This window comes from Camarhynchus parvulus, chromosome 27 (assembly GCF_901933205.1).
Source record: "Camarhynchus parvulus chromosome 27, STF_HiC, whole genome shotgun sequence".
NCBI lineage: Eukaryota > Metazoa > Chordata > Aves > Passeriformes > Thraupidae > Camarhynchus > Camarhynchus parvulus.
This window is the reverse complement of record NC_044597.1, coordinates 3,621,401-3,636,252: the sequence shown is the minus strand read 5'-3', so window position 1 is coordinate 3,636,252 and position 14,852 is coordinate 3,621,401. Positions and strand designations below refer to the sequence as shown.

The window sequence follows — 14,852 nt, the reverse complement described above, 5'->3', positions numbered from 1 at the left end:
ACAGCACAGGGAAGGAGACACCTTTGAAAGTCCCAGCTGCTCTTAGTCCTTCCATCACAGTAGATGGAGCAGAAACAGTTTCCTTGTCTGAAGTCAGTGCCTTCACTATGTACACCATTCAACCTCTTCCACTTCAACAAGTTTTTCACCTTCAACCCACACTGGGCCATTAAGGAGAGAAATTCTAGCTGATGTCTCCACTGAATGTACTTCTTCATCATCCACAGCCTCCATGGCTTTCTGAGGAAGGCACCTGAGCCAAGTAAACTGTTTGTGGTGTCTCTGACACTTTGCTGCTCTTAAGCACCGTGCAGTGTGTGAAATGTCACAGGCATTTTAAGTGCACCTGTCATTTTGGGAAGAAATCCTGATCAGCACTGATATTATACACTGATCAGCAGTGTATAACTAAGGATATTTTTCTCATATTGGTGCATACGGCCTTCTAAACCCAGCAGAATAATTCAGTGATTCAGTACAGGATATCCTGATTCATGGAATATCCTGAGTTGGAAGATTCCCACTAGGATCATCAAGATCCAACCTGTTGATCCAAGCCCAGAACCTGGAGCTGACAGCTCCAGCTGGACAGTTCTTTTGGTAGTCACAAAACCAAACCACTCATGGAGAAATGCAATCAAGTTAATGACAAATTTTTGTTCAAACACCCACTCTTGCCAGGGCCTGTCTGCTGCTCTGTGACCCTACCAAACCTCCACACACTGGGTGTGGAAAATCCGAGTCAGTCGTGTTATCCCTCTGTCCTCAGGGCATGGAGATTTGTCCAAGACCCAGGGAAACAACCCTGAAAGTTACTGTATCCAAGGATAACACATTACAGCACTAACTTCATCCCCAATCCAGCACCCTCAGGCACATTAATGGATCCTCATCATCCTCAAGTACAGACCCAAAACCTGAAGGAACATTTCCATGTTCACTTTGAGAGCACAAGAAGTAAGAACACCAAAGAAAGGACTTCTTAGATAACCTCAATTATAGTGAAATCCTGTTATTTTCTAATTGCAGACTATTCCAACACACCTCACAAACTTTCCCTCCCAAAAAGACAGTGATCCCAACTCGATCAAGAAAATGAAGCTGCATTTTTAAGTGGCAAAGTGCCCCCAAACCCATTCTTTCAAATCATTAGTTACTTCTCTCCAACAGCAACATTCTCAATTCAGTCAGATTCAATGAGTGATTATTTACAGGAAAACAGTTTAAAAGCCTTCAGCAAAGGAAAATGCATTTTAAAATAGACATCTGCAGCTAACTTAAAATAATGAAAAGCCTCAAGTCATTGAGACAGGACAGAATCTAAACTGGAGCCCTTAAAGCACTGAAGTAAGAATCTCCGCCTTTGAAACAAGAAACCAAGTGATGCTTTGCAAAGCTTCTTTTCCAGGATTATTGAAAACACCAGAAACACTGCTTTTCTATGACAGGTAATTATTCCAGAGCCCAATATGAACTCCCAGATCGGTTTTTGCTGGCTCTGAATATTATGGGCATGTTTTACAGGTGAGAAGAAAGAAGACATCCTTGAATTCGTTAAAACTCAGAATAAGAACAGCAGATAAAGCACGCTCTAAAACCTGGCTTTATCACGCGCTTTGTGATACCTCTGAAATTAAACAGAGAGGTGGCAAAAAGCCCCGTTCGTTTCCCGTTTAATTGCTACACGCAACTCGATTTCTTTTGCAGAGCCTGCGATTTGTTTGCAGCAAGCGTTGAAAAAGCGGCTGAAAACCCTCGGGCGACGGAGCCGCTGCGAGCCCCGGCGGGACAGAGGGTCCGGGGTAAGAGCGGGGTCGTTTCTCACCTTCCATGCTCCGTTCGCGGGTCCCAGCTCCACCTGCCCGCCCGGGCTCGGGACTGCCAGCGGAGCGCACCGGCCTCGCCTCCCGCCCGTCACCGTGACATCCGGCGGGGCGCTCGGCGGGCGGAGAGCGGCGCCGGGTGGCGGGGAGAGGAGCGGACCCGGTCCCGGTGCCGGCTCCGGTCTCGCCTGCCTCGGAGCTGCTGCCGGTGCCGCTCGCAGGGGACTCCCGGCCCTCGGGAAGGGCAAGGGGGCTGGAGATCGGGGGAGCCCCCAGCCACTTTGGTCCCCAGAATGGGCACACCTCGGATTGTGTGGTTAAAGTTATGGCTGAGATAATAGTAAAGAGAACTTAGGTTGAGATTGTTTTCTTAAAACAGCGTTGCTATTTAGCAGAAAATCAAAGTAGAAAGTTCTTCGATAAAATGAAACAAATATGAATTTCAAAGTCCTCTAGTACAGACTCCAAAGAGGGTTTCATTCCACACTGGTCTTGAACAGGGCTTTGAGTATCCCTGCTGAGGCAGAGGATAGCAGCAGGTGACATTCAGAGGTCACTCCAGGCCCAAAACCAGTTAATGAAGTGAGAAGTGAAATCGGGATCTGAGCTCATCACTTGGATCTAAACCCAAAGGCAGCAAGCACAAATTAGCATAGATCAGGAGCAGGATAACAACATGGAAACATGATTCTCCTACTCACTTCCTGTGTGGTGCCAACGGCTGCTTCTTACACTGGTGCTTTTCCATTGCTTGGAAAAAGAGTCTAGAAATAAAATGTTAAAAAAAAAAAAGTGGGATAATCAAGCAATTCTTGGCTATTCCTAATCTCTGTAAACCCTTTCCAGAATAATTTATTAATTAGGCAGGTTTCCTGGTTCTACAAAATTTAAGGAAGACCTGGAATTGCTGTGCAGCAAACAGAAACTTCTGGTTTCCATCCCAGGATTATCCACAGCCATTTTCTCTTATTGCCAGATTTGTTCTGTGATTTAAATCCCTACTTTCCCTCATGTTTGCCCTCAGAGAAACAATTGTGTCTTCACTCTGTTTTTATTTTAAGTGCACAAATCAAACAAGCCTGGTTTTCCCAGCCTATAAAAATACCCCAGTGCTAATTGTGACCCTCCTTAGTGTGATCCCACCTTTGGATCACTCACCTGAAAGGTCAGAGACAGAACTTGTGGGCTGCAGGCTCTCCAGAGCCCTGCAACAGGTCCTTTACCTGACTCTGCACTCCTGGAAATCTCTCTACATATTTCCTAGGATAAAATATTCAGCTTTTTAATGTCTACTCACTCCATGATCAAGTTTACAACACTTTTGTCCTCTTCTATCATTTCCTACTGATACTCTATTAACCAGAAAAACCCCATGAAAACAAAACAAAACAAAACAAAAGATAACCCAAACCAAACCCCCGTAATCCAGGTTTTAAACACAAATATAAATACCTGAATTCACATTTTGTCCTATTAAATCCTCCCTGCAACACTTCCTGTTCTTAAAAATAACCCATTCCCCTTCTCCCCCTCTAAAGCTTACAAACCTATAATGAAAATTTACCAGTCTGGGAGTTAGAAATATTATAATGTTGAAAATAAATGGGACATTTGGTTAAATACACTGACTATGAGTTTATAAAGAACCAAAACTGCAGCCAAAGCTTTATAGTAGAGCTACTATTTCATAATAATTAGCAACATGGGGACTGATGGGCTGTGCAGGACCTGAAAGGAGCTATAAACATCCTTAGGAGCTGAGGCTGCTCGGGCTGAAATATGACTCGTTTATAGCAGACACGTTACAAACTGAATCATTTTGCCTGCACAGTGTCAGCATGAAATGTTCACTTTGAGTAAAACTGAAAACATTCAGCACATGGGAACGTGGGATTGTCTGAGGTGGTCCCGGTTCTGACCTGCTCAGCAGCTCAAGGACATTAAAAATGAAAACCTTGACACAGTTCTTACACTTTAACTGACCACTTGAGTTAATGTGTTGGTCTAAGGAAGAAGAAAGCTTGAGTAGAACTATTTTCCATCAATAACTTGATACCTCCTTTTTCACACTTTTATTTTTGTATTTTACCCATTTTTTTTCTTTTCTTTATTAAAGGAAACTCATAACTTAAGTGCTGTTTTTACATAGAAGCATTAAAACATTCACAGCTCTCTGTAAAAATAACTCTTATTCCTATGTTGGTTGTTCCATATTTGTTATGCAAATACAAACGTTATTTTTGGACACTAGCATGGTCTGGAGTGATAAATATGACCTAGGTAGGTAGAATAAATACTATTTTGCTAATTTCCAGAGGCTTGGCCACCGTTCTGGTCTTGAGCGTCTCGGAGAGTGCAGGGCAGTCAAACGCGAGGACCCTCCCTGCCCTGTCAGCGGATTCCGAAGTGCTTTTGTATCACCCGCTCTAGAAACAAAATAGTTACATCTTTAAAAGTTTCGAACACATAGCAAGTTTTCCAAAACATGTAACTGACTCGAAAGTCACTTGCAGTGATACTGTGGCATTTGGGTTCATTTTCGAGCCAACACAATTCGCCCGGAGCTTACTTTCAGACACAAGTGGCAGAGTCATGGAATCCCAGAGGAGTTTGGGTTGGAAGGGATTTTAAAATTTAAAAACCACCCAGCTCCACCCTTGCCATGGCAGGGATGCCTCCCACTATCCCAGGTTGCTCCAAGCCCTTTCCAACCTGGCCTTGGACATTTCCAGGGACAACTTCCCTGGTAAATCCATTCCAGGGTCTCACCATCCTGACAGATCAGATTTTCTTCCCAATATCCAATTTAAATCTCCCCTTTTTAGTTGAAGCCATTCTCCTTGTCCTATCCCTTCAGACCCTTGTCCAAAATCCCTTTCCATCTCTCTTGGAGCCCTTTTAGATGCTGAAAGGGAGTGGTTTTTTTTTTGCTTTTAAGTGGAAAAATATGTGTCCTGTAATGACTTTCTACAGAAACCTGCAGCTGGAGAACACCCAGTACTCACAGCCCCTCAGGAGGAAAAGCCACAGGATGTGCCCAGCTCTTACTTTCAGTCTTTCTCACAGCGAGTGACAGAAAGACAGAATGGTTTTGGTTGAAAGGGACCTTAAAGCCCATCCAGTTCCCCCCTCTCCCCCTCCATGGACTGGGACACCTTCCACAGCCCAGGACAGGTTGAGTGCTGACAGACCAAGCCATGATGGATCCTCCTTCCCCCCTTGTCCCCCTGTACTTCCCTCTCCTTGTCCCACAGCCAGAAAAACCACTTTAGAGTCAAAAACACAGCTCACTGCGCATTGTGGAGGAGCGATGTGGGGCTGAAGGGTGACAACGGACGCGGGAGGGGTTGGCCGGGGCCGTCCTTCGCTGCCAAGCGCCTCAGGGGCCTGAAAGCGAGAAAACAAAAAAAAAAAACACCTCCCCAAAACTAAATACTCTTTAAAAATCTCAGTGAAGTGCTGGCGACGATGTTTTTAAAACTGTATAAAAAGCACGGGGCGTGGGCGAGGGAGCGGAGAAGGAGCGAGGGACCCCGGCGGGGACACCCCACTCTTCCCGCCCTCAGCCCTGAGGGGAGGAAAAAGGGCGGGAAGCGCCGAGCGCGCGCGGGGATGGAGGCGGGGGGAGGGGGGGGCCGTTAGCGCCCCCTCGCGCCCGCCGCGGCCGTTGTGAGGGGCGGCGGGAGGATGGCGGGGGGCGGCGGGCGGCCCCGCTGCCCCCCGGGCGTTCTCCTCGGTGTGGCGGCCGTGGTGGTGGCGGCAGGATGGGGTGAGCGGGACTAGGGGTGGGGAAGTAGACGTGGGGATGTGTTGGTGTGAGGCTGGTCCGCTCAGAGGGGGGTAGAGGGGGTCGGAGGGCATCAGCTGTGCTGGGGGGGTGGGGGTCCCCATAGAATATTCCCTCAGAGGGGCAGATTGAAGCCCCTCAAGAGGGGATAGAGTGAGCAGTTCCATCGACATCCCATTGGTGGGTGCCTCTCCACTGTGAGGGACAAATGTCCCCAAAAAGCCTTCCCTCAGTGTGGGAGATGAAGCCCCTCAAGACAGGACAGGTGGCCTCAGTTGATACGCCATTGGTGGGACATCTCCACTGTGAGGGGACGAATGTCCCCAATAAACCTTTCCTCTGAGGGACAAATGTCCCTCAAAAACCTTCCCTCAGAGCGGGAGATGAAGCCCCTCAAGAGCAGACAGGTGGGCTCCATTCATACCCCATTGGTGGGACATCTCCAATGTGGGGGACAAATGTCCTCAAAAAATCTTCCCTCTGAGGGAAAAATGTCCCCAAAAAACCTTCCCCTCACGAGTCCCAAAAACCCCCCGGGAGATGAAGCCCCTTGAGAGGGGTGGGTGATATCCATGGTGGGACATTGTGGGGACAAATGTCGTCAAAAAGCTTCCCTCAGTGGAGATGAAGCCCTTGAAGGGGGGGGGGCACCCCACTGTCCCCCAGGCTCAACCCTGGGACACAACAGGCAAGCAGGACCACCCCAGTGTGCCCATGGCCTGAAACAAAAACCCTATTTCCAATAATTTCTGCCTCTTCTGGGGATTCTTGTCACAAAAACCTTCATAACAAAATGTGACAAAAGCCAGGGTGAAATAAAGGATTAACAATCAGCCATTTAGATTGATCCCTAATATTCCAATTACTTTTCCCTGCAGTGAGAGCAGAACTGAAGGAAGAGCAATCTATTGATTTAATTGGAAAGAATGAAGTTTATGGTGACATCAGGCATGAAGGTAAACTTGTTATTTTTTCCTATCTAGATTCAATATTTACTGGAATTTGTGGTTTTAAGCCCAGGATCATTATGTAGCACCAGTACACATGGAACCTTGTATGTGTAGGAACAAGAGAAAGGGGGATGAGGATGGAAATATATTTTGTCCCATAGTGCTGCTGGAAGCACTGATGAAAATTTCATATCAAAGTGAGGGTTTCACTGAAAAAATCTGGTGCTTTTTTTATCCCTGTACCACAGTTTTTGTGTGGGACACAAGTGTCTCCCTCTAACAGTCAGCACCAGCCACACTGTGGACAGTTCCAGGATATAAATTAAGAACAAATGGAGATTAATCTTTAATATTACGCTTTGCAAGTCCAAAACTGAAAAACACACTTTAAACACAATTTTCAATTAGGGTTTTTTTGTGTGTGATTTCATTCTTTGTCAGCATTTTACATAATTTACCTGATTCTGTGTTGCAGTGAATGTGTATGTTAAGGTGTTCACAAACAGCCCATTCCTGGTCTGTATGGATTTGGCTCTTTCTCAAGAAAGAATAATAGATCCCATCTATTTGTGGACGGGTCCAGATGGAAGAGTTTTACAAGGTTAGTTCAAACTAAAAATATCATATATTTTTCTTCTTTCTATTCACACCCCCCAGTGGTTTCTTAGCCCTTTGCCAGATATTTCCACAAGTTCTGACATTAAACTCCATTTCCCTTCTCCCTCTAAAAGTTACAAATACTTTTGCTAAAAAGGAAATTTGTAGTAAATCCTAAAAGTCATAAATTTTAGATCATTCCAGGCTAACACAAATCAGCATCATTATGTACAGGAGCAAGATTTCTTCTTCAAATATTCTAAATGCATCAAAAAGTGGACATTTCTGGTAATGCAATATTTCTATTTTAGGGCAAAGCTATGTGAATCTGACAGAGACAGGGAAGCTGATGGTGATGGGCTTCATGGTGCCAATGTCTGGTGCCTACACTTGTACTCTCTCCCACAAAGTCATCGAAACCACAACACAGGAAGAAACAGAAATGGTTGAGGCCTATAAATTCATGGTTTATGGTAAGATTGCTAAGTTAAGAGTAAGCACATTACTGGGTTTGTGAGCTCTGTGTTTATTGCAAGGGTTGATTTAAAAAACACCAAATTAATTAAAATTTTATCTCGGAATAGAAAATAAATTTTTTACTTATAGGCACACATGCACCTTTTCATCATTTTGGAAAAAGTTTAATATTCATGTTCCCAAGGATATATGGCAATAAAATAATCTCTATCCTTAAGTATAGAATTAACTGCAAGAATTCCAGAGTTATCTGAGATCTGCACTCCAGCTCCTTCCACCTCTTGTAACCGCTCTTCACCAACATCACTTCCCACCCACAACGTAACAAGCCAAAAAATGCTTGAGAAACACTAACTTTTAAAATAATAATAAAATTACTCCTACACCATAATTGCATAGAATTGGCACCAATCTGTTTCAGACACACAGCTTTGCAGACATGCTGGTTCTGAGCCATTTTACCTCCTTTTTTTTGTTTTTATTATTGGGTACAGAGTCTCCATGAAGTACATAAATTCCTGCATACTTCAAACTAAAATATCTCTTACTCTTGAGTCAGCTCTGTCAAAGACAAACATGTTATGACACAATTATTGACAGTGCTTTATTTATTTATTTACTTTTGAATAAAAGCCCATATTTCAGATACAAAAAACTGATAATCTAAGATTCAATCAATGATTAGACCCCAGACTCACACCCAAGCCATTTCCTCCCAGCCTACAGGGAAGCTGACCATGCCTATCAGGTGTCTGTTCGCTTCAGCACAACGGGTTGCAGGCTGAGAAACAACGACTTGTTCATCAAGATATTAAAAAAAATCCTCAACAGCAGCATCTCCCACCTGACCTGCCACATCACAGGGTCATCCTACAAGTGCCACTCTATCAGGACACCAAAGGACGGCCTCCAGTATGAGCTGTTTGTTAATTTTCTAGGTAACCCATTTCAGTGCTTGTTTGGGAGGGATCGTTTATTGTTATGAGCAACATGTGAGTGCTACAAACAATGTCTGAAAAACAGCAGAGACAAGAGCACCTCCGAAAGTTGTTCCGGGTTTGATTTGGGTTTTTTGGTTTTGGTTTTTTTTTTTTTTTTTTTTTTTTGGAGTCCCTGTATTTTTTGTTGTTGCCCACAGATGGAGCTAAAACGCAGTTTTTATGTTAAATTTAACGTTCAACTTTTTACAATCCTAGAGAGAGCTGTGGTTACCAAGGTTAGAGAGGATTGTTGGAAGGAGACAGCCCATAATATGCCCTAATGTCACTGTCATATTTAGGTTTTCAGGATTTAATTTTTAGTAAGTCTGGGACCACTCTGGTTTTAGAATCACAGAATTATTTGGGTAGGAAGGGACCTTAAAGCTCATTCAGTTCCCTCCTCTGGCTCAGGCAAGGACACCTTCCACTGGACCAACTGGAAAGTCCCATCCAGCCCAGCCTTGAATTTTTTGCTTGATTCTAGGAAACTGCACAGAGCTAAAGCAAGAGCCTCACCGCTCCCTCTTGGCAATACTGAGGTGGTTTCACTTCACAAACAACTTAAATCAGCTGATGCTGCCTTGAGTTAGAGATGGCTTGTCACTGAGAGAAGGAAATTATTCTTTAATTCTCTGACCACATTCACTTCTGCATCTGTTCTCACCACGCACTAAGAGAGACCATCCAACAGGTTATGGAACAGTTTTGTGGATATTTTTCCCTAAACAAAGTAAAGAAACTTTCATGACCCAAAGATTTTTAATTTTACATAAAACTTCAGTCCTTTTAGGACACTGAGGTTGCTATGTGAGACTTTCATTCATTCCATTCTCTCAGCTTAGTGTATTTCCCCTCAATTTTATATTGATTGACATCTGACTCCTACTAAACAAAGGAAGGAACTGGATAAAAACCACAAGGACCTAATCTACCATTTTCCCCCTTTTTCATGGATCTTTTTTCCTCCATCCACAGTCAATCCATTTGCACCAGGATGGGAAGAAGTTTGCCAGGAGTTTCCTTATGACTGTCAAGATGTGACAAACAGGAGAGTCCGACAGGTTCTGTGTCAGTCACCTCATGTCTTCTCTGCCTCTTTAACACCCACCTCTGCCTTAGCTCCTGTAGATATGACTGCTAGTAATCCATCTTTACCCAGGTTTTGTGGGATTAATATTGTAATTGATGATTCATGGATTTAAAATAATTCCATTCAGGAAGAAAAATGGGTTTAGAAGTGGAATTTATACAAATAGCTTAAAAAAAAAACAGTTAAAACATCAGGCTCATTACTTGCTTTGTATTTGCTTCTAATAATAAAGAAGGATAAACATTATTATTTATACTGAGCTTCCAGTCCTCTAAATGAAATTTTTGATTTATGATTTGGTCAATGGAATGCAATTTATAGTAAGTCTACTGTAGCAAATTTCTAAAATCTATTCTCTCTGCCTTCTAAATATTAAATCCTGGGATCAGCTCACATCTTAGGTCTGAATCCAGGCCCTTGAAGCCAAGGAACATTCCCACCTAAGGTGACAACTCAGTGTGTGAAAATCCGGACTAGAAAATATTTCCTGATATTTTTAAATCAACAAAAATTAACTGACTATGCTTTTATTCTCCCAATATTTTTAAATTTTAGGCAGCAGAGCGAATTGGGAAGTTTTTCCATCAGCTAAAGCACGTTTTGAAGACTGAGTTTCAGGCAGTTCCTACAATACAGTACATGGACAACAGCTTCTCCATGACTCCCATCGACAGCTGTCGACCAGGTTTTGGGAGAAACCACCACACCCACCAGAACTGTGCCAGCTGCTGTGGTAAATATAAAATACATCCTTTTAAATATAGCTCATTGATTTAAATATAGCTGATTAGAGCTGGGCACAGAGCTCTGGGGAGGATGAGGGAAATATTGGGGTCAAAAGCAGGGATATTTTTGTTCATCCTTTGGGAGGATATTCACATTATAGTTATAAAGTAATGATAGGAAATGAGCCAGTGGAGCGTGTCAGTGCATTCACAGGGGTAGTTGGATTTCCAAGCAAAGTAGAAGTAGTGCAGTGGGTTTCTTTCCTTCCAGGTGTCACTGGTGAGTGACAATCCTCAGGATCCAAAGCCCATAAGAAACCATTCCTCTCATGGAAATCCTGCTAGAAAATTCTCTGCTGATTTTTCAAGTTCTTTTGCAGCACCTGCTGCAGGATGTAGAGTTGGGGGGGATTTAGCCAGAGATTCAGGGAGCTCTGGAAAGGTTGGAGCTCCCACAGGGCACTGGGAAGGCTCACAGGGATGTCTGGTGGTCCCCCTAAAATGGGGGGAAAGCGGCTGGAACCCCAACTCTGTTCTCTTCACAGTGGTTTGTGATCCTGGAACTTACAGTCCCAACAATGAGGTGACGTGTCAGACCTGTGCCAGGCCTGAAGCCAGAATGTATGGAGCAAAATCTTGTCATTAAACTGGCAGAGACTGGAAAGCCAAAGAGCAGCTGTGAAAGAATTCTTGGTGTTGTGGTGTTCTTTTCATTTTAGCTGCCAATCCTGGAATCCTCCATTCTCTTTGGAACAAAACATCCTCATTCATACACCCCTAGGTTTTCCGGTGTTCAGGGACCCCTTAGACTGGAAAAAGCACTGCTTAAAACACAGTGTTCATGCAAGGAAAACTAATTAAATGGGAAAAAAAGGAAGTTTGTCACGTGGCTTAGTGCAGAGTCTGTTACTTGGTGGTGACACCAGACACGCCACAGCTTTGTGCTGCTCAGAGAACACAAAGGAGCTGCAAACAATTCCAGGCAGGATGGCAGGTGGCTGTCGTGGAGTTATGTGCCAGACTGGCATATGCCAAAATCTCTGTGAGGAATTTCTAGCAGATATTAACAAAGTATTTGATCTTTGAGATTTAAAAGCATTACGTTCCCCCCTGTTGTTTTTTTCCCCACATTTCTTTCACTGTTTCTGAAATGTACCAGCCTGGACATGAGGAGAAAGGAAAATCAGATCTCCAAGACAAAAGAGAGGGCGAGTAACAGATTACACAGCCCAGCATTCAGGAGGATTAAGAACCTAGGTTATGGCTCTCTCCTTGTCCCCAGAATAAAGATGGAATATTCCAGAGGGAAGCAGAGAGTCTGCAGAGCCTCTTCCACCTCCTCCTGCTGCACCAAAGCCTCGTGCAGGGCCCGGCTGGCCCCAGGTGCTGCAGGAACAGCCGATCCTCTTACACCAGCTGTGAATTCCTGACCAGTTCACCGGATGATACAAATTGCCAAAGCACTGAGCTAATGGGAACGTTTTCTTCCCAGAGAAACCTCACCCCAAGCTGCTTTGGAAGGTTAGCTGCTGGATCTGCAGTGATCCATCACCCTGCTCACAGAGTGAGTAAAGATTATTTGAGCACTATCAAGAACTTCATGTGGAATTCCAACTGTTCCCCAGCCCCAGCTGAGCCTCAGCTCCTGGAACATTGGCTTTCAGAGCTTCTTTCCAAGCTGTTCCCTGTGGGAGTTCTTCCCTTCCAGACTCACTTTATTGAGGGACATCAGAGCACTCAGTTTCTTGAAAGCAGTGCCTAGCTTCCCTCCTTTTTTCACAATGCAAAACTAACTCAAGCAGAAGAAGCACCTCCCACTCAACAACCCCAACTTCTTACAACATCTCGAAATTCCTTGGTGAGTATTCATCCAAAAATCGACCCGATTCAACCCAGTTTAACTTATCCATAGTGACAGGAACACAGCAGGAGACAGCACGGGCACAGACCCCGCTCCGAGCTTTTCAGAGTCATTACTTATTAAATACTAAGGAATAAACTGTGCTGTAATGAGCATTTCCACTGCCCTTGGGCTGATTATCCTGGCTGCCAACTGGACACTGTGCACAGCTCAGGCTGAGACAGATGAAGCAGCCGGGCTCAGCGGTGCTGCCTGCTTCTCTTGGCCTATTTCAGCAGGAGGAAATGCCACATGCATCAATTATGAGGGGAAAAAAAGTGTAAGTACCTACAAAGTGCCATGGAGAGTCACAAATGAACTGTACTTCCTCCTGAAAGCTCTTACAGCACCTTCACTTCTTCAGTGGGCATCAAACTGAGTGGGAAAATTTAAGTTGGATACACAGAGGAAATCCTTCCCTGTAGGGGTGGTGAGGCCTTGGCACAGGGTGCCCAGAGGAGCAGTGGCTGCTCCTGGATCCCTGGAAGTGTCCAAGGCCAGGCTGGGCAGAGCTTGGAGCAACCTGGGACAGTGGAAGTTGTCCCTGCCCTGACAGGGGGTGCAGTTGATGAGTTTTAATATCCCTTCCAACCCAAACCATCATGGAATTCTATGATTCTAAAAGCAGAAAAAAATAGCTCAAATATTTAAGTATCACATTGCAAAGGAGTTTATGTCAGCAATTCTGTGGAGACTCATAAAAACCTGACAGGAAGTGGCTTCTCTCTGACCTTTCCTGTGTGAAAGTCCTCTGCATCCAGCTGGAGCTGGGTGCCTGGGGCAGCAGCTGAGCCTTCCGTGGCTGACACCATCCCTCACACCTCTCTCTTCCCTGTCACATCTCAGGATATACAAATCCCTGTGAGCAGCTCTCACCTCAACTCTTCCCATCCCTCTTTACCTCCCACAGCTGCAACAGCTGTGCAAGATCTTTCCTCACTGCTTTAAACCCTCAAATCCTCTTCTTCTGCTTGGCTCTGGCTTTACAGGAGGAATCACAGAAAACTGGGCTGTGCCTGATGCTGTGGGTGAGGTGGGGCAACTCCATCACCCCTGTGAGGCTCAGCCCTTTGAACCCCCACTTAAACCTGCCCTGGTCCCACAGCTCCAACCAACCTCACTCTGTGCCAAGGACCATAACAACACCTTGAGAACACTAAGGAGTCCTCACAAAAAATAAATTCAGAACTTCAAACTTCCTGTCCTCTTCTCCACACAGACCTCCTGGATCTCAGCACGTACTGACAGCACATGAGAGCTTTGAAACATCCACAAATGGCAAAAATAACAGGAATAATCTGCCAGCTGGAAACTGCAGCCCATTGTTTTCCCATCAGAGCTGCCTGGAACAACCCACTTGAGAAACACTTAAGGAACACGTGTTCAAACATCCACTGCAGAGCTGCAGGCAGTGATGGGACTCATCCATCGGGTGACAGTGACACTTTGGCTCCAGTGGGAAAGTTCTCTTGTAACTCCCTGCAGCAGCTTCATTAACCCACAAATTACTCTAAATTTAAGGCAAGAGGAGTTAAAGGAGCCACAGAGCTGCCCAGGATACAACTCATGGCCCCTGCTCACAGGTGAAAAGGAGAGGGGCTGTGGGAAGCAGGTAGAACACAGGCACATCCCAGGTACTCCTCACACCTGGCATGGATGTGGTGCATCCCTGGCTAATCCATTCCCCAGGAATTCCCTCAAAGACACAACCAGGAGCCATTTTGGTGAAAGATGCTTGAAAACAAAGCTTGACCAAGAGTCGAGGATGTTCCAAGAGTGCCCAGGTGCCACAGACACAGGTCCCTGGTGCTTCCACAGGAGGATGAAGCTGAGCCCCAGACCATAGATGCTGATGGTCCTGGCTCTTCTAAGACAGGAAAAGTACCTGGAAATACAACATTTCCCTATGAGAGTGAAAACTTTGAGGGTGACACAATTTTATTAATTGGTACGACTTCATCCTGAAAGAGCAGCTGTTGGAAAATGATCCCTGGACTCAGCCATGCCTGCCTTGGACGAGTGATGAGAAGGAAAATCACCAGGGAGTCTGGAGGGGAGTGTGTGGCTGGCTGAACCGCTGAGCTCTCAACCACAGGCACAGGAAGTGCTATTGTGATTTTTAGCTCTGCTTCATTTTCCTACCCACTGAAATTAAATTTTCTCCTGCCCGTGCCCAGTGACCACACGATGTGCCCAGCAGCCTTCCTAGAACCACTGGCATCATTGGATTAATGAGTCCTGTGCAGGCAGTGAACAAGGATGATTCATTATTGGCAGCAATGCAGCTGTACATGGATTTTTTGGGGGCTGAAAGAAATAAATAAGGTCCCTGAGTGAAAGGCGGGTGATGAAGTGTAGCCTGGCTTTAATCCCAGTGTAATTGCTGCCATCACTCCTAATTATTGGTAAATATTTTTCTAATTGTGGAAATTAAACAGTTAGACATCCTTCCTTCCCTCTTGGAAATCTAATCAGTTCAAAGTTCAAGATGCAGTCTGGGAACACGCTCCACTTGTAGGCAGG

General features: G+C 44.9%; 2 protein-coding genes across 3 annotated transcripts in view; one reads left to right on the top strand and one right to left on the bottom strand.

The window, feature by feature from the left end:
* The window catches only part of IKZF3 (IKAROS family zinc finger 3), a 34,508-nt gene extending 31,937 nt beyond the window's left edge, over nucleotides 1-2,571 (bottom strand). Inside the window, exon 1 of one of the 2 annotated variants that reach the window (XM_030966171.1) lies at nucleotides 2,525-2,571. In XM_030966171.1, coding sequence (XP_030822031.1) covers nucleotides 2,525-2,571 — 47 coding nt within the window. Of the gene's footprint in view, nucleotides 1-1,825; nucleotides 1,885-2,524 lie in introns of those variants that run through there. The other variant, XM_030966172.1, reaches the window with a different exon arrangement.
* Nucleotides 2,572-5,510: 2,939 nt separating this feature from the next.
* Nucleotides 5,511-11,075, top strand: ZPBP2 (zona pellucida binding protein 2). Its single transcript, XM_030966269.1, has 8 exons — nucleotides 5,511-5,592; nucleotides 6,489-6,566; nucleotides 7,036-7,161; nucleotides 7,469-7,630; nucleotides 8,354-8,572; nucleotides 9,590-9,675; nucleotides 10,260-10,437; nucleotides 10,975-11,075. Exons 1-8 carry the CDS (start codon nucleotides 5,511-5,513, stop codon nucleotides 11,073-11,075), a joined length of 1,032 nt encoding a protein of 343 aa, XP_030822129.1.
* Nucleotides 11,076-14,852: the final 3,777 nt, after the last annotated feature.